At 45.2% G+C, this 27,931-nt stretch overlaps 1 protein-coding gene across 8 annotated transcripts in view; it reads right to left on the bottom strand.

Moving 5' to 3' along the window:
- Positions 1-6,482: 6,482 nt before the first annotated feature.
- YIPF1 (Yip1 domain family member 1) overlaps positions 6,483-27,931 on the bottom strand; it is a 55,710-nt gene continuing 34,261 nt past the window's right edge. For 3 of the 8 annotated variants that reach the window (XM_070609535.1, XM_070609534.1, XM_008536576.2), the window contains 6 exons: positions 27,807-27,894; positions 24,556-24,672; positions 21,461-21,627; positions 20,919-21,101; positions 16,019-16,116; positions 6,483-6,655 (listed from right to left, as the gene is read on the bottom strand). In XM_070609535.1, the coding sequence (XP_070465636.1) occupies positions 16,027-16,116; positions 20,919-21,101; positions 21,461-21,627; positions 24,556-24,672; positions 27,807-27,894 (645 nt within the window). In that variant the 3' untranslated portion in view covers positions 6,483-6,655; positions 16,019-16,026. Of the gene's footprint in view, positions 6,656-10,249; positions 10,936-16,018; positions 16,117-17,578; positions 20,535-20,918; positions 21,102-21,460; positions 21,628-24,555; positions 24,673-27,806; positions 27,895-27,931 lie in introns of those variants that run through there. The other 5 variants (XR_011537342.1, XR_011537341.1, XR_011537340.1 and 2 more) reach the window with 4 other exon arrangements.

The raw sequence follows: 27,931 nt of genomic DNA, 5'->3' as shown, positions 1-27,931 counted from the left end.
AGAGTCCCTGCCATCAGGACCTTCCTGCCTAGGGTACAGGCCCCATCTCCAGACACTCACTGTCCTGAACCAGACTCTCAACTAATGCATCCAGCACGGCTGGTTATCAGTTTTCAGTTTGTAAGTCATCCTTGGAAAAAGGGTGAGTACGGGCCTAAGATCTGCCTACTGACCCCTCGCTTCCTCACCAACACATCTTGTTTGCTTCTCCTTCATGCCTCTGCTTCAGCCAGACTCGCATGTCTTCCAACGCCACGTCTTCCATGAAGCCTTTCCTGTCGAATCTCTCCTTCTGAAAATCCTGTAATCCCCCCACTCGTGGACACAGCCCGCCTCGAGGTGCACAGCAGAGAAGGGCAGGCTTTGGAGCCAGACAGTCCTGCTCTCAAGGCCTGGCTCTGCCCCTCCCTGGCTGAGAAGCTAGAGATTTTGCTTTGGTTGAACATTATTATATATTGGACCCTGGAAATCGTATCACATAAATTTAATTCTCACACTTGCCCTTCACAATTGATTATACATACACACACATAATCTTTTACAGAGGAGGCCGAGCAGAGAGAGGTGAAGTGAAGCAGGGATTCACACCTACATCTGCTTGAACATTTCAAGTCTTTTATAGAAGTAGTTTTTCACTGTATGGTCTCTTTGCTTGTTCTCTCCATTTTTTTGTTTTAGTATTTACAAATATTTGTACTTTTGTTTTATTTCCTTTATGTAACATCTTTAATCCCCTCTATCTGGGGAGGGCGATTATTGTCAATTGTTTCCCTCTTATGAACAACATTGACATTATCTAGTAACTTCCTCCTCCTCTTCTTCTCCAGCATCTGATTTGAGGCAATATTCTTTTACTGCTGGTTAATAACTATGAGGTAATCAGCAAGCTCATTCTGCCTTTTAAATGTTCTTCCTGTTCTCCTTCCATTTTTGTTAGTCATCCTGTATATTTATTCAAGGCACATAATCATTATAAACTATATTCTCTCCCTTATAACCATCATTTATTCCTAGTTCTGCAAGTAAATAGATTCTGAGGGCTCAGCACCGGTTCTGTCAACGTCTCACCAGTCATTTGGGCTGTCTCAAGTCTATTCCCTAGAGGATGCCTCCGAAAGGTCTCCTGAGAACACTCCCTGTGCACTTCCATGTACATAACATTTTGTTTGTGACCTTGACACCTGAAAGTCAGTTCAGCTGGCTGCGAAATCCTTAGCTCACCTTTCCTGTGTCTGCATATCTTAGCCACGTCGTTAGTCTACAGGCTTCTGACCGAAAGTGCTGTTATTGGAGAGTCTGATGACAGACTTTCTTCCCCTTATAAGTGAATTTGTCTTTTAGGCTGGATGCCCCAAATATTTTTTCTTTAAAATTCACTAATTTTACTAGAATATGTCTCAGTGTTGATCCGGGTTGATTTCCCTATTTGGGAGGTGTGCCTTTTCTATATGCAGTCTCAAGTCTTTTTAATTTTTTTTTCAGGAAAGTGTTTTTTTAATTCTAGTTTTGTGTATTTATTCTCCTCTGTTGCCTCGTTATTTTTTTCTTCTTCAGGGACACATATAATATCCCATTAGATCTTTTTTGGCCCGTCCTCTATATTTGTTGTTTTTTTCTTGAATTCTTTGATTTCTCTTTATTCATTCTAGAATTTAAATTTTTTCCTTCTTTTCAGTTTTTATTCCCTTAAGGCATTATCTGTTGTGCAAAAACTATATTCCTTCTACTCCAGTCTTCATTTGTGAAATGAGTTTTCTATTTTTTTTCTACTTCTTTCCTAAGTTAGATTACCTAATTTCTGATTTCTAATTCTGATTTGTGCTTTTCTTTCATATCTTGTATTATTTCCCTAATTTACTCTAGCTCATTTTGAAATATTAAGTTATGGTTTTGTCTGGGTTTGTGGGCCTGTCTTTCTGGAATGCTTTCATTTCATTAGGGATGTTGTTCTGCTCCCTGTTCTCATTTTTCTTATAATAACTTCATTGTGAGATGTGGGTGCAGTGCTTTCTGTTGCTCATTTACATGAAATTAGTCTTCCTGCACGCTCTTAGGGGGAGGGGGAGCTAGGACAGCTTTGCGAAATTCAAGGCTTCACAGCTTCCCTTTCTGTTTTCACGAGTGTTCAGAAATACGGCTTCATAGGTTCTGAGACCTCCTGGCTCTGTTCCCCTCCCCGCCCTCATCTGGACTCCCCTGTCCTTCGCCCCAAACATCGCTGGCCCACCCTACCGGTGCTCTGTTCCCTGCACTTTCTACGCTGGTGTCCCGGGAAGACACTGTGGCTGGCTTTGAGAGTGCCCAGGGCCTGGGCTGCCCCAGCTTCTTCAGACCTTACTTTGGGCCCCTTGCTTCATCAGCTGTAAACTGCGTGTGCAAAACTCCCCCAGTTCCAGCAGCTGTCCTCCTGTTGGTCCACTGTACTTTCCGGGAGTACCTGTTGGCTATTGTGGGGTTCTCTTCTTTTTTGATTTCTTAGACACACTGTTGCTTCCCTCTGCTGCTTTCCACAAAAATGCCGATACCATGCAAGTCTTTGAGCTGCCAGTGGTCTCCACCTACTTGAATGTTGGGTTTGTGGTGCCATCTTGTCACCCTGTTTGTTGTAGATGTCCACAGATTTTTGCTTTGCTATCCCAGTGCCTCCATTTTTACGGGGGGAATTCAGGGAAATAAAAAAATGCTACTGCCATCTTCCCAGAATTCTTTTCTCTCAATTCTTATGATTCCATATAAGATACAGTGCCAACCAGTGAAATCAAAATGGACAAACCACCATCCGTTAACTTTTCTTAAAGTAGGGGTTCCAAGATGTAACAGTTACCTATCTAAAGCCCATTCTGGTTTCACTCAGGCTGGCACCGTGCCCAGCTAAAGAGCATTTCCCAGCGTCCCTTGCAGCTAGGGGTGACCATGTGATATGGTTCTGACCAATAAGAAATAAGCATAAAACATTGGGTGGGGCTCTGGAGAAGGCTCATTAAAAGGCAGATCGACTCAACTGCCAGCCCCTTTTGCCCTTCCCCTTCCTCCTGCCTGTCAAGAGCTGAGCTGAGCCGGAGAGAGCTGAGCCGCCAGGTCTCTGGGCAGAATAGAAAAAATGAAAGGAACAGTCAAGCCTTTCATCATTTACTGTGACAGGAGGGGACTGTCTCTCTGCCAAAGGATCCTTAACAAAGGGCTCCTGCCGTTTTACAGACCCAGGAGGCTAGGAGGAGGGAGGGGGAAGGGCTAGGAGTGGAAAAGTACTGAATACTGAGCGAGAGTAGAGAAAACATCTTCAACCCCTGCCCCCCGAGTAAGTTGGTCTCAGCAGAGGCAGCTGAGAGGCCACAGCTAGGGGTCTCACTCCTTCCCCCATAAGGAGGCCTCCGTCCAAATGGTGGAGCCTGAGCTAGAAATGCGCTGTGCGTAAGAGCCAGGCTGGGGTGATGGCGGGGTGGGGCCAGAGTCCTTGACAGCGACCCCCTCAGAGGGCACAGTGCTGGGCTCTGCACCGAGCCTGTGTGGGCGGGCAGCTTTCCCCAGGCCTGTCAGCTTTCTAACTGCCTGTGGTTGGGCCTGAAAGATCACACACAGGCTTCTGGCTTGGAGCCGGACTCCTCACCGCCGACACTTTGCTGGAGGAAGAGCAGACAGCCTGACATCAGATGACGACAAATTCATGCTAAGGACCGCTGAGCAGAAGAAAAACAAAAAGACAGAATCATGGAGCAGCCATATTAACCTATGGCTATCTCTAAACTTCTATTCACATGAGAAAAATGAAACTGCTCATTTGTTCAAGGGACTGCTTCTCAGACTTCTTTTACAGCGAATGCAATTCCTAAGTGCCACGTGGGAGTCGCAGGAGCAGCGGCTCCCAAATGGTGGTGCTGGTTGGTTCCTGAAATTTTCACTGGTCCTTGGCAGGTGAGAAAAAATGAACAGTGTAGTCAGTTTTTCATAGAGCTAAACTTATTCAAGTTTTTAGTTCTGAGATTATGGATTATTTGATATTATAATGTCCTCCTTTTTGTAAAATAATGGTGCTAATTTATGATGCTGGTTGTGTCTAAAATCCTTACTTAAAAATTAAACCTTAACCACTGTATTATAGAATCTCTCAACGTTTTTGGAAAAATTTACCAGTCATACCACACTTAAAAGTCCTTAGTAGTAACTAAATTCCCCCTCAAATGTGGATATTTATATGTGCCTGTGAAAAGTTACTGTTTTCCTAAACCTTAACACTGATAACACCTCTGTGACCAGATGTGTGGGTTTCCCACACCAAGCAATTCTGACACTAACTGCCTGGGGTTAGCGCAGACCCCACAGGTTAAGGGCTCGGTCCCACAAGACTGTGTCCCACTTCAGATGCCAATAAGCAAGCAGTGGGTCCCCAGCTTCCCCACGACTTCTGACTGACTTGGCTACGAATTGGAAGTTCCCACGATGCCCTCCTTGGGTTCCATAATTTGCTCACAGAACCCAGGAAAACAGTTTACTTACTCTCGCTGATTTATTACAAAGGGTATTTTAAAGGATACAAATGAACAACCAGATGATGAGACACACAGGGCAAGGTCTGGAAGGGTCCCGGCTGCAGGAGCTTCTGTCCCTCCCAGCACGTGCACGAATTCACCAACCCAAACCCCGTTGTCTTAGGATTTTTATGAGGGCTTCATCACATAGGCATGATTGTAACTCCATTTCCAGCCCTTCTCCCCTCTGGAGGAGGTGGGGGCTGGGGCTGAAAGTTCCAAGCTTCTAATTATGGCTCGGTCTTTCTGGTGACCAGCGCCCTCCAAGTGCTCCCAAGAACTGCCTCATTAGAACAAAAAATGCTGCACTACCAGGAAATCCCAAGGGATTTAGGAGCTCTCCCAGAAGCTTCTATCACTCAGGAAATTACAAAGGTCTTAAGAGCTCTGTGTCAGGAACTGGAGTCAAAGACAAAAAGATTCTCCCAGCACTTCTATTTACAAGGCTTTTAGGGGTTCTGTGTCAGGAACAAGGGCAGAGACCAGTATATGTATTTCTTATTATTTCACAATATACTTCTATTCTTCAATAGGAGAAAAATCCTGCCACTTTTGGTAACAGATGGGAAGGGGTTGCAGATGGCTTGTACGGGGGAAGTCACAGGTATAATTCACATGTATAAGAATCACTGCCTTGGTTGGCAGGAGTCAAGTATTAAAGAGTGAGCCAGGGTACCAGCCCAGAGGGTGACTGGAAGGTATGGACACCAAATTCTCCGAAAAGCCCTTGAAGACAAAAGAAGTATGTAGCTGGAGAAGACTGAGAGGTTGGAGGGGCAGGGATAAAATTAACAAAGAGCAAAAAGCTCAGACATGATCTGAGAGGTCCAAGGGTAGAAACAGGACCAAAGCAAAAGCTGCAGAGGTGCTTCCAGCAGGAAGAGGAAATAGCTGCCTTGCAGAGGCTGAGGCTTAGCAGTGACCATGGACTGAAGATCCACTGAACAGGGACCTTGTCTGTTCTGTTTGCTGCTCTAGCCCCAGTACCTAGAATGGTGATCGGCACACAGTAGGTCCACAATACATATGTGGAGTAAATTAATGGGGGGGATCCCCAGCATTTGATGGGAGCTTTGCCAAGCTAACCTTAAGCTCACTGTAGCCGGAATTTGTGTGCGCCTTCCTTTATCTGCATGGTCAGCCTCTTAAGTCCAGACATGTCCTTGCAGCTGTCTCAGAACCACACAGGGAACTCCTGCCCTGACGAGGACTACAGAAACAGCAGGGAATCAGCAGTCTAGACAAGGCAGAAGCTCAGGCTCCGGGTGATGTGCATTTTGAATAAAAAGTATAAAAAAGTATCTTTGAGGTGTCACTGGTTTCTCCCTGTAACGCACTCCAACCAGGAAGTCATGCTACCTTGAAGAGACACTCAAAGCGCCTAAAAGAATTTTCTAAAATCTGTGTAAGTGTGCATGTTCTTTAAATCCAGTGTTCCATACTTATAGAAGGAAAAATTCCAATGTCCATTTTAACCCTCACACCCCAATTAGGTAGCACATTAAATGAGATTCCCGGCAGCCTCTGGCATGCTGGAGAGCAAACATCAAGGAAGAACTTAAGGCCCAGTCCTGAAGTGCAGACACAGACGTTATGTGAAGTATCTCTTGTGCAACCATTAGGTTCAGTTGCCCAGGGTCAGGTCACCAAAGACAAACTTTCAGCCTCCCAATGACTCCCAATCAAAGTTCACACTGTTTGGCCACTTTGGCACGGCAAGGATTTGGAGAGAAGAGGACCACTTAGGTAATCTGTACAAAATTCAGAGAAAAGCCATCCCAAGTTAGGATGGATCCATTTCGGAACTAAGGGTGCACCTCACGTGAAGCACACCACTTGACCGTGAGAAAGGGCAGGGCACCCGAGCACGCCTAACCATCCCCTCGTACTGCATTCCGAATCAGCGCACAGTCACAGCGACAATCAACAGGTGAGAAAGAAGAGCCGAAACACACGTGCTGAACAACACTTAATTTTTGTTTGTTAAATAAATGACCAGGCTTTGGTGCAGCACTGTCCGGACGCTGGGGGTTGGTGCCACTCTGTCAGTCCTGCTGGCGTTGGTTGTCCTACTTTCCTGCAGTGGATCCATATCCGAAAGAACCACACTCCAAAAAGACAAGAGAGAGCTGCAAACACAAGAGTAAATTTCCAGATAAAGATGCTCCCACACAGAGAGGAGCTACACTGCAGAAAAGGGCGTTCACTTACGTTCAGAGGCAGCACCGCGGCACCAGAGTGGCTCCACTGCCAAGTCCCAAACCTCCAGCCTGAGACTGACCTGTGAGCTCCAAGGAGACTTACCATTGCGGGGGAGAAGACATTTTTTAAAGTTTTCCTCTGTTTCTCTGCAAACCCAGTAACTTTCTGTGACCCAGCTCCCAAAACTACCTCCACGCACCCTTCTTTCTCTCTGTTCTTTGTGACAGCTCTGTGTTTATACTACATATAAAGGAAACATGGAGGGAGATAAACCGATTTGGGAGCTGCAGAGCCGCTGTGTGGTTGTTGAAACATGAGGTTCTACAGGGGACAGTGGCAGGACGAACAGAGGGAGAGATCACGTAATCCAGGGAGTCTGGATTCTGTTCTTTAGACAACAGGAGGCCAAAAAACAGTTTTTAAGTAGAGGAGTGGCACAGTCAGATTTGCAGATTTTTGAAGACGCATGTGGCTACACATAGGAGGAACTGGAAGGAGGAAAAGAAAAGAGACAGAGAAACTCATCAAGCTATTAGCACAGCCCAAGTGTGAGATGACTGGGTCCTGAACGCTGGGTGTGGTACTGAGAGGACAGACCTGAGAAGTATTTCAGAGGTAAATAGACAGGTCGTGCTGACAGATGAGATGTGGAAGGTAAGAGGGAGGAATCTACACGAATGCTGAGGTTTCTAGCTTGGATTAGTAAGTGGATTTCTTAATTAACCCAACAAATATTGACTGAGGACTCACACGCCAGGCACTGGGTACAATGACGAATAAGGAAGACACGGTCTCAACTCTCAAGAAACTTACAGTCTAGTAGGGAAAACTACAGGGTAAACAAATACATGGAACATGATTTAGTTACACGTGTAAGGTCCTGTGAGAGGGTAGGACACGGACTCTAACCCTGTCTGAAGTTAGGCGGTGTGAGGCAGGAAAATTTAGGGAGGATCTGGGCGTGGGGGATGAGTTTAGTTAGTGAATTTGAGGCACCCCTTGGTTCACTTAATTGGAGATTTTCAAGAGATGGGAGCTTGGAAAGAGGGGCTAGCGATACAGTGAAATCCAGGGGAGGTTAAGGAACGTATCAGAGGCATTCCTGACGCGTGGCCTTCCACCTCTGAGAAGGAGCCAGGCCTCCCTGGAGACCTCTTCGGGGCAGAATCCCAGCCAGACGTCAGCGCTGGAGCACCCTGTGAAGGTGAGGCAGAGGCTGTCTGCCTCAATCCACCGGCTCTAGAAAATGGAAAAGTTGCCAACAAAACCTCTGTGAAAGTGGCTGCAGAAGGGTACATGCTGGAACTTGTTGGAGTGAAAGAACCCAAAGTCCTGACCAGCTTTCTGGCAAACATCAGGCTGGGTTTCTGAAATGCTAAATGAAGGCAGGGACAAACTAGCCCACAGGGCAGGCACTTGAGATTTTATTTCCATAAATACATACTCTGTTTTTCTCTCATCTCTCTAGATGTCTGTTCCAAATTAATGTCAAGACTAGAGGAGAATTTGAAGACAGAAAATTCCCTTCTCCTGCTGCCAACTTTTAGTGGGTGGCCTATAGAGCAGAGTTTGGGAATTCCTGGCACTTAGGTCAGAGGGTGGCAAGTAAGATGACACTGCCTTTCGTGCCACAATTCGTCCATAATTCACTGTCAGCCAGGTTCCCTTACCTCTTCCCCGCCTAAGACCTGACTGCTGGCCACTTCTGGCTCCCCACCTTGGGTGGCCCTACTGCGGCCCTGACATGCCTGCTCCATTCCTGGTCCCAGCCTGCACAATGTCAATGTTCCTGATCTGGGGTGTTCCAATGCAAAGTTCCCAAAATCCTGACTCTCTCTGTAATTCAGCAGGGGCTTCCAGTCTGTGTGACTCATGAGACACAAAATTAGGATGTAAAATCTCGGGCGGGGTAAGGACCTATCTCCATTGTTCACCCCAGTAGCCCAGCACCTGGCAGAGAGTATGCCCTCAATGAATGAACGATTCCTAAGTGACTTGGCAGATGAACCCAAGGAAGATTGAGCGCCACAGGACAAGTATGTCAACTGACACTAGTCTAAAATCAGACTTTCCCAAGCGCCTGCTGGGTGCTGGGCTACACTGGGAAATAAATCTCTGCCCTCGAGGAGCTGCCAGGCTATGAAGTCACAGTAAATAGGAAAATTGCCATAAGAGAGGAACAAAGAGCTGCAGGAGAGCACAGAGGAAGGAAGGAAGGAAGGAAGATAAACTTCACTAAGGAGAGGGTGTCTGAAGTAGGTCCTGAAGAATAAAGCAAGTTTCCAAGTACACATGGCAGGGAAGCGTATTCCAGAATTTAAAAAAAAATCTTCAAAGATTTTAAAGTACTATTTCCAGTAATTAGTGGTAACGTTGTTACTGTTATTATTAGACTATTGTGAGTACATCATAGGATAAAACAAGTAAGTACTTATATGACAGTCCAAGTCTATCATTTCTGGTGTCATTGAGAAGTGAGATCTTCAGTTTGGAAGAAAAGAGATACAGATATAAGATAAAAGCAATTTAATAAAAACGTTATAGTACTAAATAGAAATTGGAAGCTTGAGTATGAACTCACAATGTATCTTCTTTAAAAAAACAAAACAAAACAAGCAAACAACTAACATACTTCCTGGCTCTGAACACTGAAAAGGCCTGAAAACAATGACCGAGCCAGTTGCACCACTAGATCTGGAAATACTATTTCCCCATGGAACAGAACCAGGATGCCTTAGAGAAACAGCTCAATCTGCATCTGGGACAGGAAATCAGGGAATGTTCAAAATGAGCCTGAGATATTCTTTTTGATGAGGCAGACTGGTCCTGAGCTAATATGCATGCCAATCTTCCCCTATTTTGTATTTGGGTTGCTGCCACAGCATGGCTGCTGAGTGCTGTAGATCCACACCTGGGAGCCAAATCTGAGAACCCAGGCCACCAAAGTAGAGCATGCTCAACTTAACCACTATGCCACCAGGCTGGCTTCCTTTTATTTGTTTACTTTTTTGCTGAGGAAGATTAGCCCTGACCTAAAATCTATTATCAATCTTCCTCTTTTTTTTCTTGAGAAACATTAGCCCTGAGCTAACATCTGTGACACTCTTCCTCTATTTTGTATGTGGGTCACTGCTGTAGCTTGGCTGATGAGTGGTGTAGGTCTGCGCCTGGGATCCGAGCCCTGGAACCCAGGCCAAAGGATAGTGCACCAGACTTAAGCACTACGCCACGGGGCCAGCCCTGAGCCTGAAAACTTCTGTCATAACAGATAGCAAGGCAGTCATCAGAGACATCTAAGGTTGTGCCAACAGCTCTCAAGGGCCAACCTGAAGAGGTTCCCACTGGACGAGACAGGACAATTTGGGCATCAATAAACATAATACTAGCAATAGACTGAAGCTAATTGGTCATTGTTGCAGAATGCCAGTGAACCAACTGCTATTTTGAAAGCTGGTAAATAAAGAGAAAGAATCACTCATCCTGCTTTTCTTGTATAAATGATACCACTGGATAACCAAATAGTAGATGAAGGAAGTTTTTATTAGAGAAGTATTCTAGTTAATAAACAAAGAAAGAAAGATAGAATTGAAATGTCACCATTTTGAAGCCCCTAATGAATTAATGGATCTAGGCATTGCTTATTAATGACCACTAGTATCAAAGAGAGAGGGAGAGAATTAGACATTATGAGTTTATGGATGGAGGAATTTCACAGCACATATCAAGAAGTCTTGCCAAAAAAAAAATCAAACCTGAATCTGGATCAAGCCTTTAGATATAAGCACCAGTTCAAAGAAAAGAGAGGACAGAGCAACATGTTAAATGACACCATGGAGATGCAATCAGCAAAATCCAGACAGTGAGAAACTAGTACAAGATACCACGATTCTTCAACAAACACCTGGCAAAGGGAAAGAGGGGAGGGAGACTGAGTCAGAGTCTATCATTTAAAGGCCTTTAAGAGATACATCAACCAATTCAAGATGAAATTCAAACAAGGAAGTACATTTGATATTAAAGAGTTATTTTTTAAATATGATTATGCTATTATGGTCATGTTTTAAAAAGAGTATCTTTTATGGAACAGAATTTAAATGTTTATGGATGAAATAAGAGGCTACCTTAGATTTGCTTCAAAATAGGATGGGGGGAGCGGTGGGGAATAGCTGGGTGTACAGATGAAACAAGACTGGCCATGAGTCGACAGCTGTTGAAAATGGGTGACAAGAACATGGTGATTCATTACACTATTCACTCTACTTTTATCTATGTTTAAAATTTTCCACTAAGTTAGTTTAAAAAAAAGAATAAAAAGTTACTGTGTTGACCCACTTGTCATCCCAGGTTCCCCCAATTTTCCTTAAAGAAAGAGAACAAAGAAAAAAATTGAGAAAGAAACATCCCAGGAACTGAAAATGGATTCTCTGGGCAGGGACATTTCAGACATGGTGTGGAAAAGAAGGGCTGTAGAAAGCAGTGTTAGCCATGTGTGAAATCATGCGGTGTGGATGCTGTGCTAAGGGGGATTAGAGCATTGAGTTAAAAATGATTTCAGAATAAAAGAATTGATAGGTATAAACCTAGTAAAAAGCTTTGTGGCTTTGGCTTATAAAATGAACATTCTTGACACACTGAGTGAAAGGATAATTGCATATAAACCCTATGTATCAAATCAGGAGGGTTTTAATTACAAAGGAGTCTCCTGCAGCCCTCTGCTCATCTGTTAATAAAGCCCTTATCACACTCTGTATAATTGTCTGCTGGCCACCCTCCTCTGGACAGACCCACTCGTCACCACCCCTGGGAAGGCAGCCCCAATCTGGATGCAGTCCTCAGATACTCCACCGTTCAAGCTAAAATAAGACTCCCTGGGTCCATTCTCCAGGCTTCATCAGGTCTTGGCTCAGAGAAGAAATGGCAGTGGTCCTTAGGTGATAAGTTAATAAAAAAGGAAGGAGTGAAGGAAGAAATGAAAGAAGAAAGCCCGATATTTTTTATAATATCTCAATGACTTACGTAGGTGTAGCTTCCCTGATTACAGGGAACTGGAGGCTCACCTACGACCCTACAGCTCCAGGGAGAGAGGGGGTTAATGCTCTCCCAGTAACCCATTCCAGGTTAAGCCCTCCAATGCACAGATTTACATAAGGAAGGTTATCTGCAAGATTAGAAGCCATTCTTTTTCAGTGAAAGCTGGAGTCCAGAGATTACAGTAGAAGGCACAGCCAGCTCATAAATCTGCAGTGCCTGGGGCTCTGGATGGCCCCTCTCATTGGCAAAGCGATTGATGCTTCTGCCAGGGAGGCTCCAAAGAAACTGTTCATCACTATCTCATTTGGAGACTTGACACCCTAATGGAAGCGCTGACGCCCAAGTTTACAGACCAGTGGCGTCAAATCTGTGTAACTCAGGATGGGAGGTCTGCAAGAGCCCCGAGGGTCAGGCTCTCCTCAGACGCCAGCTTCCGACTATCTGAAGGTTTACAGCACCTGGGACACTTGCTCTAGAGCCTCATAACCACAATGTAAGGAAGGAACTGAAGTCCCAGCTCAGGAAACAGGCTGAGAACCCCTCACTGGGTTGACGGCGGGTATCTGGGCCAAGGCAGAGACCTAGGCAACTACTGCCATTGTGTCCTCTACCTCTGTCCCCTCCAGCTGGGCTCAGATTCTCTCGTTCTCAGTGATGTGAGCCCGCATGGCATCACTGTGTCCAAGTGAACAGCCTATGTCTTCACCTTCCCCAAAGCCATGGGAAGCTAGCTCCTCTTTTCAGAAAAACGGGTAACTGATTGCTTCTGCTCAACCTGCAGGACGCGGCTCAAACAAGCCCGTGTGAAGCCTTCCCCCAGGTCCCATGAGCCGCTGCTTCTGTTCTCCCACATGGCTCATCAGTTCACAGCCTGGCTGCGGCACTTCTCCCACAGCGTGGTCATTATCTGTTCAGCTGTTTTACCCATGGGCCTAGGATCCTTGAGGCAGACTGCATCTGATTTTCTAGGTCCCAGTGCCTGGCCCAGAGGCCAGACAGCAGCCTCCAATAAACACTGAATGAGAGAGTAAACAATGATCCAGGACTCAGCGAGCCAAGGCACCTCTGGCAAAAGCCAACTCCTGACTTTTGCCTTCGTCTTGCAAAGGGTCACTTCCACCCACCCAACATTACCTGAGCACTCGCTCTGTCTGTGCCGGGCGGGCAGTAGACCAAGCACTGGGCAGACCAAGTCAAATAAGACTCAGTCCCTTCCCCATGGACCTCAAGGGAAGGAAGAGACACCCCCGCCCCGCCCCAGCCCTGAGCCTTTTCTGCTAATGGTCAATGGCGTCCATCTGCAAGATGAGCTGAACAAGTGTGTAGACAATTACACCAACATACAAACAAGCTACCACATGCTCACTCCAAGGCAGGAAGCTCCAAAAACAATCCACTAAGGAGATGGAAGGAAAATAGAATTTGATATATATATATATTTGATATATATATATACATACCAAATCGTCACGATGTACACTTTAAATCTCACAATTTTGTCAATTATACCTTAATAAAGCTGAAAAATTAAATTACATTAAATTAAAAACGGCCTCCAGTGATCCCTGCCTCCAGGTACTCATGCCCTTGTGAAATCACCCTCCTTTGAATGTGGGCAAGACTTGTGACTTGCTTCTAACCAAAAGAATACAACAAAGGTGACAGGTGTCATTTCCATGATTACATCCCATAGACTGTCACTCCCATCTTCCTAACAGATTCTCTGTTGATTGTCTCCATTTATGGCTTCAGTGTAGTAAGCCATAATATGGAGAGGCCTATGTGGCAAGGAATTGAGGGCAGCCTCCAGCTGACAATCAGCAGGGAGACCCTCAGTCTAACATGTCACAGGAAGTGGATCCAACCAACAACCACGTGAGCTGGGAAGAAGCTCCTTCTCCAGTCCAGCTTTGAGATGAGAGCCCAGCCCAGGACAGCAATTTGAGGGCAGCCTTGGGAGAGAACCCGACGGAGAGAACTAAGCTAAGCTATGCCCAGATTCCTGACTCACAGAAACTGTGAGATTATAACTGCTTGTTGCTTAAGCTGCTAAATTTGTGGTAATATTGTTAGGCAGCAATAGATAATTAATGCAGTCCTCAAATTCTTAACTGACAGGTTGTGTAATCAAAGCAGTGTGGAGACCTCTGAACTAAAGCATCTCTAGACCAGCAAATGTGGGTTCCTAAAAAAAGCCAAAGGCCAACAGGCAGAGCCTGCAAGTTTTTGTGGTAAAAAGAACATCAGTCTCAAAAGTGGGAAAGTGGAAAAACCTCAGGAATTGGCTCCCCCAGACCTGGGTTTGAGTCCCAGCTGTGCCTCTAAGAGGTAGGTGATCCTAGTCAACTCAGACTTACAAAACCCAGCTTCCTCATCTATAAATAGGGTCAACGAGGCTGGTAACAGTGGCCAATCAAAGAATGGCCTGGGCAGTGTTTTGTAAAGGGGAATGCGATATACCTGTCAGCCAGCTTCCTTATTGTAAAAGAGGAGCAAAGCCCATGCTCCCTCCAGGCACTCTGACTTCTGGGACTCTAACGTCACATGCCCATGTGACGAGAGGGAGAGGGAGGGCCGGCTGCGACACTTAGTAGTTCCCTAGTCATTCCACCGGGCAGGGGGATACCCTGGTACATAGTTGTGTATTTTTAGTTGTGGGTCCTTCTAGTTGTGGTATGTGGGATGCCGCCTCAGCATGGCTTGATGAGCAGTGCCATGTCTGCGCCCAGGATTCAAACTGGCGAAACCCCGGGCCGCCAAAGCAGAGTGTGCAAACCCAACCACTCGGCCACGGGGCCAGCACCTGGAGGGACCTATTCTTGACCAATCACATCTTCTCAACTTGCAGGGCCTGTAATCTAAATTTCACAACCAAGAGGGAAAATCTCCAGTTGTTTTACAAAAAGGAAATAAAGGGTCAAGGTAAAGTGAGTAAGAACCACGAAATTCCAACACCCATTACAGACCCACTCTCAGAGGGGCAGGAGCTTTGATTCTGTTACTGAGTACCTTAACTATGTGCCAGGAACTTCTATAACGTGACCTCTCATCCTCACCACAATCTTATAATGCAGGTTGTATCATCCTTAGTCCATAGTTAAGTTAGTCGAGGCTCAGAGAGAGTAAGCCCCTTGCCCCGAGCACACTGCTAGTACATGGCAGGGCGGGGATTTAATTTTAATTCTCTTTGACTCTAAAGGCCCTGGTCTTCGCACCACACCCTGTTGCTCTGGGAGACAGCAGCATGGGCAGAAACGTCAACCAGCAATTACAAAACAGAGTAAAAGTTCTTGGCCCACAGGGAGATCACGTGCAGAGTGTGGCTACACCCATTCATTCTACATTTACTGAGCACCCACTGTACACCAGGTCATGTGGTGGGCAATGAAAATTAAAGTAACATCCATTCCTTGTTCAAATGGAGCTGCATCTAATTGGGGAGACACACCAGCACACGGAAAACTAATGAATGAATGAGCGAGCAACTGGGCAGGCAGATGGACACACAGACAGTGAACGATCAGTGTTTCAAGCACCATTAATAGAAGGATTCAAGCTGTAATGGGCTCACAAGGTAAGTGATGACTGCTGGAAGAGAAGGAACATTTCAGACAACTGGAGCAGCAAGTGCAGAGGCATGAGGTGTTTTGGCAACAGCAAGGTGTTCAGTATGGCTACAGCCTCAGACTACTACAGAGGTGGAACAGGAAGGGACGGAACAGGCCATGGAGCAATCGGGTCTGTTTCCTGTGCTCTGACCTACTGAAACAACCACTGACAGTGGAATCATCAAAGAGGCCCTGAGAACAAACCAGGCACGAGAGTCTGTAAGCTTTGGAGAACCCCATGGGTAATTCAAGGCAGGTCACACTCAGGGTCTGAGGCCAGCCTAAGTCGTCACGAAGAAACTGGAAGAAACCACCAGGACTGTAACGAAATGGAACAAACCCATACTGTGCTGCTGCGAAGGGGACAGGGAGTAGAGAAGAGGGGATGCAGGGAGCAAAAGGCAGGAACTCTTCCTACAGAAGAGTCTAAGAGCTCATGTTTCCCACATCCATCAAGCCAGATGAGGTGGATTTCACAACTGAAGCCTTCAACAAGAGACACACAGACACAAGTGCACACACACCCACTACACTGTGCAGACAGGTAAAAGGGTCCAGCCTCTCTGCTCTTGATGCTAACAGGAACAGAACTGATACACCTGCCCATTTCACCATAACACACAGCAAGAAGATAAAAGTATCTTTTCTTACCTTCTTCTTTAGCTCAACTTGGCTGCTGCAACTGTTTGGTTTGGAGCAGCTGTGGGTGTTGGGAGATGGTCCATCTCTGGTGCATCAAAAAAGTAGGCCTACAGGAAAAGGAGACCCATGAAGTGAGTTTAAAAAACAGCGGTTCAGTGAGTGTTCTAGACTCCATGCTAATAGTCCTTCTGGGATCTCATGGCCCCCACGTATCCTCCTACCACACTGCTCATCACACTGAACTACAACCGTCTGTTTCTGTCCATCTCACTTATTCAACTGTGAATGCCTTCTCAAATTTCGCTACCATTTATTGTGCACTTACTACATATGACTTACTCTTCATAACAACTCTGTGAGGTCATAATTAACACCCTCATTTGACAGATGAAGAAACTGAGGCTCAGAGAGGCTGTCACTGGATCAGGTGCACATGGCTAATGAGCGTGGAAGACTCACAGCCAGGCCTTGCTGACTCCAAAGCTCAAGCTCTTGACCACATTCCGTGGCCTCTCCTCCAAAGACTGCATCCTTCTTGTCTCCATGTCACCAGCACCCTGCACTGGGCCTCGCACACTGTGTAAACAATCAGTACTCAGTGAACTGAACCACGACAGAGTGCTGCTGAACCAGTGGCTCTCCGTAAAGACCTTTAAAAGAATGTGCTACGTAGCCCTTAACCTCCTAATTCTTCAACTTGAAAATGAAAGATCTGATAAGTGCTTCCACTCACCATCTACAATTTAACTGTCAAAAACCGGAAGGAGATGGAAGAGGGAAAACACCAGGGAGGGTCTTCCCATCTGTTTCGAGATCTGAGAATCCTAACTTCAGCCCAGGAAAACACCAGTCTCACTCGCCGTGAATGCTAGTTGCTCAAGAAAAGGCAAGTCCATCAGTAAGTCAAGATGACTGCACACTCATGACTGCCCCTTGGAGTCAGGGCATTAGGAAGGTAAAAAGATAACAGCCACCAAGTCAAGAACCATTTCACCAGCTCTGCTCTCTATCAGCCAGAAGGGGGCACCAACATGACACGCTGGAGCTTCTCCAACATCCTCCTAGTAGATGGTAACTCGTCAACAGTCCATCTCAAAAAAGTTTCCAGCTGCAGACTCCCTCCAGTTGGTCACATTCCCAGAGCAATTCTATTAGTTTTAAAAGCCTTCCTCCCCAGGACCTCTTCCAGCAGCTGTTTTCTGAGGCAGGGAAAGAACAGTCCCTAACTTAAGGTGGGGACAGGGGCCTGTCCAGTTATCTCGCAGGTGGCACTGAGCCACAGAGGCCCCACGATGCGGGAACAATGCCTTTCTGCCAGGCTACTGGGGGAACACTCATCAGATGGAATGAGCAAGAGGCCCGGGTTCTAGACCTGGCTCTGCCAGTAACCCGCACTGTGACTCGGACAAGTCCACTCCTGTAGGCCTCAGTCTTCTTATCTGTTAAATGAAAGGACTGAAGAAAGTGATGTCTACGGCAGAGTTCCAATTCTACGATCCCTAATTCCACGAACGCTTACTATGGCCACAGTTATCATTGGGGAGTGGCTACTGTGCGGCGGGCACATACCTTTTTTTTTTTTTGCTAAGATTGGCACCTGAGCCAACATCTGTTGCCAATCTTCTCTTTCTTTTCTTCTTCTTCTCTCCAAAGCCCCCCAGTACACAGTTGTATATTCTAGTTGTAGGTCCTTCTGGTTGTGCTACGTGGGACGCCACCTCAGCGTGGCCTGATAAGTGGTGCCATGTTGACGTCCAGGATCGGAACCAGCGAAACCCTGGGCCACCAAAGCGGAGTGCGGGAACTTAACCACTCAACCACAGGGCCAGCCCCAGGCACATACCTGATAGCTAATCTACTTGATAACCCTGTAACAGGCTATTTTATCCCCATTTTAAAGACGAGCAAGCCGAGGCTCAAAGAGATAGAAATTTTCCCAAGACTATACAACTGTGTATCTGGCTCCAAAGTCTATGCTCCTCTACTCTCCCAGGCAGCCTGCAACTCAGCATCTACTCTGCGCCCAGCCCAGATCTGGGCACTGTGAGGCCTCCAGATGGATCAGTAGGCTTTCTAGGAGTAGGGGTAGGAGTGTCCCCTGGCAGAAAGCCAGGGCGCAAGACCCTTCGCTGTCAGCAGTGACAACCTCAAACACAAGCTTGTACATCTTCAAACACACCTGCCCCGGACGCACCCTCTGGTGCTTCTTTATCATCCCTACCAGGTGTGTTTTCGTACCAACTTAGAGATTCTGTACAGGTGCAAGCGCTGAGGGCCCACCAGGTGTAGGGCTGTCATATGCTTCACTGCACTAAGGCAAAAAACACCAATCTGTGCTCCCCAGGGGCGAGTGAGGAGGCAAGATGTCTGGTCCAGCCAGCGCCCCTCAAATAACCCCCCTGCTAATTCCTCTCCCTCCCTTCCAACAATGATAATGTCTTCTGTTTGTACAGCTTGTCCTATTTTTCATGTTGCACACATCACTCAATCCTTACAACAGTAAAGATGTTACTATAGCTCCTTTTTCTAAGTGAGTAGGTGGAGATCCAGAGAGGGAAATAACCAAAGTAGGGAGTGATGGACCTGGGACCAGAACCCGCCTCCTAACTTCCGCTTCCACCCTCTTGTACCGCATATTTCCACCAGACGGGAAAGGAGGGGCATCTCCAGTGTGGAGAACAAACCCCAGGCCCAGGGGCCCCTGGCTCAAGCCCTGATCATGGAATGGCCCCCTTCCTCGAGGAGAAAACTATGCCTTCTCTCCAAGAAGAGGTCCTACACCCGCAATGACTTGCCTGCTCCTCTGAGTCCCTTGGAACTGAACAGGGTAACACGCTTTCTCCTGCCTCCCTCTCTCCTCCAACTTCTCAATCAGGTGTATAATGGGTAAGAAGCTCAGGAGACAGATGCGAGGACGCCAGTGAGAGGCACCAAGGCAAGGGCACTGTTCTGGAGTCGTGTGGCCGTGGACACTCCTCCTGGGGCGCTCAGGGAGAATCAGCAGCAGAGCAGCCCCGGCAGCTTCTGAGCACACAGGGCTCTTTCAATAACTTCTTTACATCTGAAGACCCCTTCACAGTACATGAAGGGCTCCCAGAGCCATCTCACAAGTCTCACAAAAGCCCACGAAAATATGAATCTCCCTGACCGAGGAGGAAACCAAGGTTCTGAGAGTTAAGCATCTGCCTAGGCTCACAGTGCTGAGCGGCTCCCAGGCCAGGGCTCTTTCTACTCCATTATAATGCTCTTTCAGAAAGTTCCTGAGTAGCAAGATGGGCAGGTAAATCCTAACTTCAGTGTTATTTACCCCAAAAGGGAGTAACAGGCAAAGGAGGGCAAAGATCCTGCCACAGGTACCACATGAAATAAGTTCTTAATAACAACAATAGCAGCAACACTACCACCACCACCTGCCCTGCTCCTCTCTTCTGAACAGAACTGAACAAGGCAGGGCCTTTTCTCCTGCCTCCTCCTCTCCACTGACTTCTCAACTAGGTACGCAACGGAAAGATTCAGGAGAGGGAGGGCAAGATGCAGTGAGAGCACTGAGTGAGTCGGTTACAACGAAAAGGACGTTCTTCTCCAGCATACGGAAGGGTCACAGAAGGGTCATAGTAGCATTTCAAAGGATCAGCCCAGAGGTTCCAAGTGGCAGAAATTAATAGTGTGGCTTTGCCGGGAGTCAACCAACAGTCCTCTGTCTCAAGAGTTGACAGTTTAGGCACAAGTAAAGTCCATGTAAACCAGGTCTGTGTTTCAGAACCTGACACTTTTTATGAGACTTGTTCAGCGATGAAGTATCAGGATCTTATCAATGCACTTATTGAGACCATGGTTGTCGACACAAAAATATTGAAGATCAAACAGTGTCAAAGAAATATTTACTCCCACAACTGCAAAACCTGACCAAGGGTCTGGACACATGCTTTGTGGGCATCTTCCCATGGGCACGTCCCTTCCTTCATCAGTGACCTTAATATTCTCGCATTCAGTTTTTTTAAAATCTGCATCAGGCCTTGTTAAGGCCATGGACAGCAATTTTTGTGCATAACATATACAGAAGACATAAAACCATGTCTCCTTAGAATCAAAGGAAAAGGTCCTAATTTATGGGCATTTAGGGGACAAGTTCTATGTTAAGGGCTTCATACGTATTATTTTATTTTATTCTCAGAACAACCCTATGTGGCAGGAAATCCTATACCTATGTCACAGATTAAGACATTCAGATTCAGCAAAGTTAGGTACCACGCCCAAGCTCACAGAGCCAGTGAGTGACAGCGCTGCTCTTCCATCTGGGCCTGTCCGACTCGAAAGCACAAGATCTCCCTAAAAAGACACCTCAACATACAAACTCAAAAACTGTTTCAGGGGCTGGCCCGTGGAGCAGCAGTTAAATTCACATGTTCCGCTTCTCGGCAGCCCAGGGTTCGCCGGTTCGGATCTCGGGTGAGGACATGGCACCGCTTGGCATCCCACGTATAAAGTAGAGGAAGGTGGGCATGGATGTTAGCTCAGGGCCAGTCTTCCTCAGCAAAAAAAAAAAGAGAGAGAGAGAGAGAGAAAGAGGAGGATTGGCAGTAGTTAGCTCAGGGCTAATCTTCCTCAAAAAAAAAAAACAACTGTTTCAAATGTTCACCTTAAAAATAACTCCCCTTTCCTATATTTGACTTCATCCTCAAGCTTTCCACCCATGAAGCTAAATTTCAAAACTCTTTCTGGGTTTAGGTAAAGCTAGAGATTACAATCAAATTCTCATAACTTTACCACTTCTCATCTAGGAGAGTCTATTAAAAATGATGTTTATTTCACAAAGCGAGTTTTAAAAGAACCATCATGTCTAACAGTTTGGGGTCTCTCAGCATTTGCATCTAAAGCACACCAGAAGAACACAGGAATGAGACCATACCAAGCAGCCCACAGAGAGCAGCATGTGAAGCAAGACAATTGTCACAATTGTGGCCAACGCGATGCGCCGGTTATCCTCACGAACAGCTGGCCAAAATGTCATTGCCAAGACAGAGCCTGAGACGCCCAGGGCGATCATGACTAGAATCCAACGAACGGCTTTCTGGGGGATAATCCACAGTATCTGAAAGAAAAGGAGGGAGGACAGGGTTTCTCTGGAGGCCTTTCAGAGAGGGCTTTGTTCGTTCCAGGCACATATGTTTATAAAGGCCCCCGAGCTGATCCGAGCTGGGCCCCACTGCCACCTTGCTTTCTGGGGACAGCCTGAGAAACCCCAGCAGCATGCAGACTGAGGGGCATACTTTTATAACGAAGGGCTCAAGATCCAGTGAAGGCACTTGGCTCCCCAGCCCCCATTCCTGTGGAACTTCTAAATCCAAAAGGTATTTTTCAGGCTCACATCACTGTCAGGCTAGACACAATGATGCCAGGTGAATTTTCAACCAAGAACAGGGCACTACTCAGAATAAGGATGGTACTTACTGCTGTGGGGATATAAATGAAGAGAGAATATCCATAGACGCACACAATCTCCAAAAATGAATAGGAAACGATGTTCATAACTTTGCTGTTTCTCCACATGAGGAAACCCCAGAGTGCGAGAGGGACCAGCCAGGCGTAGGCGTAGACAACTGTTGCTGCTATGGACACTGAGGGCGACAAGACACAAGCTTTACTCCCCGTCAAGCCTTTAAAGTACTATCAGAGCACTTCAACACCTCTCTGGACTTATTTCCTGATACGCCCATCTACTTCATTGGACCATGGGGGTCACGTCTTACTGATCTTCAGAGCCCCTGAGCCTGGTACAGTAGCTGACACACAGTAGGCACTCTATAAATGTACTGAAGTGATGAATTGTGAGCATTTGTCTTTGCAGCGGTGACCAGCAGTCTCTCACAAGGTTTTTACAATTTGTTTAATAACTACCAACCAGTATTATTAACAACTGAATCATGCAACTGAAATACTTCAGAGGGCCACACTACAAGTGCTTAAATATACTGAGCCAAATAAAAGCCAACTATTCCCTTGGAAGAACACATCCTCTTTCCTAGCATAATGAGAGCTGACACTGACTTCTTTAGCAAATTTATTAAAATGCCCTGGGTACAGATTAACTTGCTCTGCATGCTATTTAGAGTTCCTTCTGTCTCTGAAATAGGGAGATCCAGCTCATAGATGAATTGCTTGAAATATTCTCTACTTTCACTTTCTTCTTTAAATCATTCTGTCTCTGTGGTGGAAACGCTATTCAGTGGCTCCTCAGAACAGCAATGTTCAGTATATTGCTGTCCCTCCCCTCCTCCTCCAGCAGGAGCATGCCCTAGGGGATTCATTTCCCTCTTCTGGAGCGGAGGATCCTAAAGCACAGCTAAGCCCGTGGCACCCGCCCTTCCTACATGAACACCAGCAGGTAATTCACTTAGCACTCTTGGCAAGAACAAAGGCACCCCTAGCAATCACAGCAGACTCTGGTTAAGACATGTTATTGCCCAAAACATTTTTAGCTCCCAGAACAGTTTTTTCACGTTGGGAACTCCTTCATTAAGCCAAATGTAATTTTGTTGACATATTGCCTTTTTCTTGGACAACTAAAGGAAGGGGAAGGGAATTACCATGGCTGCAGCTACCCCCTGGGCGTCCAGCAGTACACTGAGCACTTTACTGAGAGGCAACGTTGTCTAACGGTCAGGGTGCAGACTCCATGGGCTCTAGTTCTAGCTCTGCCACTTACAGCTAAGTAACCCTGGGTGGTGAGTTATTAACCTTCCTGCCTCAGTTTCCTCATCTGTAAAGTGGGAATAATGGCAGTACACTACTTTATAAGATTATTAGGAGAATTAAGTGAGTTAGATTTGGTATACTTAGAACACTGACTGATAAATAAGCGCTCAATTAAGAATTAGTTTTTTATATTGTTGATACGTAAATACATTATTTCATGTAACATATATCTTCACTTTAGAGATGAAAACATAGGATCAGATAGGCTGTGGTTTGGTCAAGGTCAAATAACTACTAAGGGGCAGAAGCAGGATCTGACCCTGGAAGTGTAACTCATACTCTTTACATAAAATGGAAAAATGTTTATTGATAAGGTCAATGACTATCTTAGTGGTACATACATCCCACAACTCCCTTACACTGGGATGCTCAGCAAAGGAGGATTAGAACTGATAAAGCCCCTCCCCAGCTTCACCTCAGGCAGGGTGATTCACTCCTCTTTCTCTGTCAATCCACTTAGCATACCTCTCATAGAGAAATTAACACACAATGTCTACAGCAATGTTCGCTTACCTGGCGTTCTTTACTTAACCATTGAACTACTGGAGGGCAGAGTCGATATCTCATTGGTAACATTTATTGAGTTAAACTCAAACCAAGGTCATTTGATAAATGGAGTTGGGACTGAATCCAGGTCTGACTCCATAATGGAGAAGGAAAGAAGAGAAGGGAAAATGGGCATGGTGGGTAGAGGGAAGGGAAAGAAGGAAAAATACATGGACACGCACACAGGTGAACACATATCTCTACAGGCACACATTTATGTCTATCTATAAATAGCAACAGTTAACCTTTATTGAACTCTTTTTTTGTACAAGACACTATTCTAACCTCTTTACATATATTAACTCTTTATTCTTATGACAGCCCAATAATATAGGTATTATTATTTCCATTTTACTGATAAGGAATCTGAGGCCAAGAGAGATGAAACATCTTGCCCAACAAGGTAGAAGCTCACGAGGGTGGAGTTGGACCCTGAAGCCAGCGGCCTGTTCCAGAGCCTGTGCTCCTGTACCGTCTATGTACAGCCTCCTGACAGGAGAGCAGGCAGGTGGGGACGGAGGGAGGGAGAGAACGGAGAAAGTGGCATGGGTCAATCTCCTACAAAGCCAGACTTCTTCATCTTGGGGTGGCTGCCATCTGCAAGTTCTTTTTTTCAGAAATGAAGTTTTAAAACCAAGAATGTCATCCACAAGCCCACCACTAGGACACGTTCACTTCTGCATTTTCCCTTCCCGGCCTTGACCATTTGCAGACTTCTCCTTAACGCAGTTGCTAACAGCACTGGCTAAGTTTGGATTATCAGTTTTCCATGTTGCTCTAAGTGCTTCATAATTGGTGGCTACAGACCCAGCTAGAGTTATCATGACTTAAATAACAATGCTCCTATTGTTTCCAACATCTGGATAACACAAACAATGTTACAATGGAGACTTTCATGCACAATGCCTTCTGCTTATTTTGTACATTTTTCTTTGGATAAATTCCAACTGCTATTTGGCCTTGCCTTACAGTTTTCCAAAAGATTATGCAGATTCCCAATATTGTGAAAGTACTTAATGTCACTGAATTGTACACTTAAAAATGGTTTAAAAATTACCACAATAAAAAAATTATGTGTATTTATACAGATGGGTGGTAAATTCTTAGATAGTAGGTGTGTTTGAACCCTTAAATATAGAAATCAAGGGCTGCAGCACCTAGACAAGGGGCCAAGAGCTCAGTGGGTAAAAGGAACTCATGCTTACAAACTGACAGCATTCTGATGCTTCAAGCTATTCACCAACCTTTTCGGAATTCGGGCACATAATGGTATGTCTTCTCTCCCAGATGGATTAAGAAGTTGGAAAGGTTCCCACTAATCGCTATGGCAAAGACCAATGTGGCACAGATCCAAAAGGGGCCTGCAAAGGAAACCAGAAAATTCAGAGACAAGAAAATGAAGCACCAGCCCTTAGACTCTTATAGAATAATTTCTCATCTCCTTCCCCCATTCATGTAAGCAAAGGAAAATGAATTTCAGATGCAATCAATACTCATTTAGTGGAAATTTTCTTTTCTAAAAGGTCAAACATACAACTCAAAAATTAGTTGCCTTAAAGATGGGAGACTGAAATGCAAAGGCCAAAACATGTTCCATGATAGATGAATAAAGATACTGATTCATTTATAGTTTCTTTTATTGAAAGATCATCCAAAAAAATTCAGACATTTTGTTAAATGTTGCAAGGGTTTGTTAACTTCACCATCAGGACACAGGAAGCAAAGGTTACTTCCTTTATCTAAGTTCCAAATGTTAATGCCAGAGAAAAATGACTTAAATCAGACAGGTCCTTCTGCAGTCTAAACGGAAGAGCAGGGCAAGCAGAACATTTCAGGAGTTAACTTAGTCTATAACTCACCATGGGGGTGGTTTGTGCATGTGTGTATTTAAGGTTTTATTTTTTCTTTCTTTTTTTTAATGAAAAAGTAATATATGCACATAGGTCAGTGTTCAAAAGGTACAAAAGGAAACAAACAGAAAGAAAAGTAAACTTCCTTCCCTCTCCGTTGCCTAGCATGCATTTCTCTCCTCAGGTGTCATCATTGTGACCAGCTTCTGATGAACGCTGCCAGAGATTTCTAACACATGAGCAAACACATATTTGTGAGTGTGTGTGCACGTTTTATACAAATGATAACATACATATATATTTTCACCTTAATATAGCCTGGAGATTCTACCATAGCTATTCATAAAAATGAGCTTATTCTTTTTTAGTGATTATAAAATACTCCACTAAGTGGATAAGTACACCACGCTTTCTTCATTTCACTTGATTTCATGAACACCATCCTTGTTATTCCCCATCTAGAAAAAATACTATCAGAACAAACACAATTTTTAAATTGACAGGTTTTAATAAATTCTATGAATTTCATTTTTCAATTTCACTAACATTTTGCAATACCTTTTGGGGTTTATTGCAGGCACCTTGACATATCATAAAATTAAGAAAATTTGGGGCTGGCCCGGTGGTGCAGCAGTTAAGTTCGCACGTTGCACTTCTTGGTGGTCTGGGGTTCACCAGTTCAGATCCTGGGTGTGGACATGGCACCACTTGGCAAAAGCCATGCTGTGGGAGGCGTCCCACATATAAAGTAGAGGAAGATGGGCATGGATGTTAGCTCAGGGCCAGTCTTCCTCAGCAAAAAGAGGAGGATTGGTAGTAGTTAGCTCAGGGCTAATCTTCCTCAACAAAAATAAAATAAAATAAAATTAAGAAAATTACTGTGTTGGGGGAGATAACTAGCAGAAATGTGTTAGCACTTTTCAAAGCCCAGCTGGTTCCTGAGTTGGGAAAGGGAGCACAAGCAATCAACTGGGACACTCCCAAGAGTCACCAATATCGGCTTTCCACAAACAGCTGTTTACTCAGCAGCCTGCAAGCTTCCTGCTAAAGCCAAGGACTAAATCTTGTTCACTGTATTATTCTGAGTTCCTAGCATATAAAAGATGCAACAAACAAACAAAAAAGACAAAAAGAAAAAAATCCTACAACCAACAATAAAAAAATCCCCAAAAGCTTTGTTGAATGAATGAACAAAACTGACAACATGTTGTCAAAAGGGCTGAGACTATCCAAGCATATGACCACGAGTGGGCAAAATATTATAGTACCTATAAGTAGAAAGCAGAGACTATTGTATCCTATTGGCCATTTTTACTAAGAACCCACTGTCCTCTAGACTCAAGGTTAGTTGCTGGGGACACGATGAGCAACAGACACAGCCGCCGCCTCTGACACACTCAGACACATAGGAAGCTGCAACTCCAGAGACACAACCACTGACTCATCCCAGGGTTTGCACGTTGCTTCACACTGCCTTCTCTCTTCCTCTTCCTGCCAAATTCCTACTCTTAATATGGGGTGGGAGAGAGCCTTAGTTTAGTTTGTATTATGCATTTTTATATTACAAAATATTTCTAACATACAGAAAAGCACAAAGAATGATAAAATAAACACTGTTGTACTCATCATGCACTTTTTCAAATCCTTCTAATGGTGTCATACTATTCGTATCCTTCTACAACATGTTTTTTTCCATCTACCATTGTTCTGAGATTTACCCATGTTGAGGCTTATAGATGTCACTCATTTTTAAAAACTACAGAATTCCATGTGTGAATACACCACAATTTACTTATTCCTTTTCCTGCTGATGAACATTTTGGTCGTTTCTAAACCATTTGCTGCTGCAAGCAAAGCTGCTGCAGTGAATACTAGTCTTCTGTCTGTCTTCTCTTACATACATGAGTTTCTCTAAGAAGGTATATGTAGGAGTGGAACCGCTAAGTTGTAGGGTATAAGCATCTTCAAACTGCTCCAACTGGTGTACCAGGTACATACCCATCAGATATACAAAAGTTCCCACTGCTACACATTCTTGACAATGCTTGAAAAGCTGACTTAGAGGATGTCACTGCTCTGCTCGAACCCTACAAGAGCGTCTCACTCAAGCAAAAGCTGCCGTTGTTGGAGCCCCTTCCCTCGGGAGCGCTGGGGGACCTCTGACGTCCTGTCTGATAGCAGGGAGGTCAGGGGTGGCAGCCATGCCTTGGTGCACCACTCTTACAGACTTCCAGTGCTGCTGACTGAATCGCATGGGATGCCAGCCCATCTGAGGGCAGAGCTGGATCTCAGCACATCAGTGAACAAGTGTGAGAGGACCTTCTCCACACTCACCCCCACTGCCAAATCCTCTAAAATTAAAGTCAACAATCTCCTCTTAGATAAAGTGACTTAATTTGCTTCATGTCTGTAATGCCATTTGAAGACTTTCAAAGGACGTACTATCACTTGTATTCATGGTATTAATATAAAGTATAATTGCATTTTCCCCAAAATCCTTTTAAAGGTTGCTACTGAAGCTCAGAAGAGTGAAACAGAATGTGGCATGCTCCACCAGCAGTGCACTTCTCAACCCTGCAGGCAACCCGCACACTCATTCAGTTCAGCTGGTACAAGGTCAAGAATCCAAACAGCACCACACCTACCATAGAGGTCCGGATTGCTGCGGACGTACAACCTCACAAAGTTCTTCCCTGGTACCGGCAAAAGGGACCCTTTGATTCTGTCAAAGACCTGGAAATCAGCATAGCAGTCAGTTTACTGAAGATTT

Source organism: Equus przewalskii, chromosome 2 (assembly GCF_037783145.1).
Source record: "Equus przewalskii isolate Varuska chromosome 2, EquPr2, whole genome shotgun sequence".
Classification (NCBI taxonomy): domain Eukaryota; kingdom Metazoa; phylum Chordata; class Mammalia; order Perissodactyla; family Equidae; genus Equus; species Equus przewalskii.
This window is presented reverse-complemented; position numbering and strand designations above follow the sequence as displayed.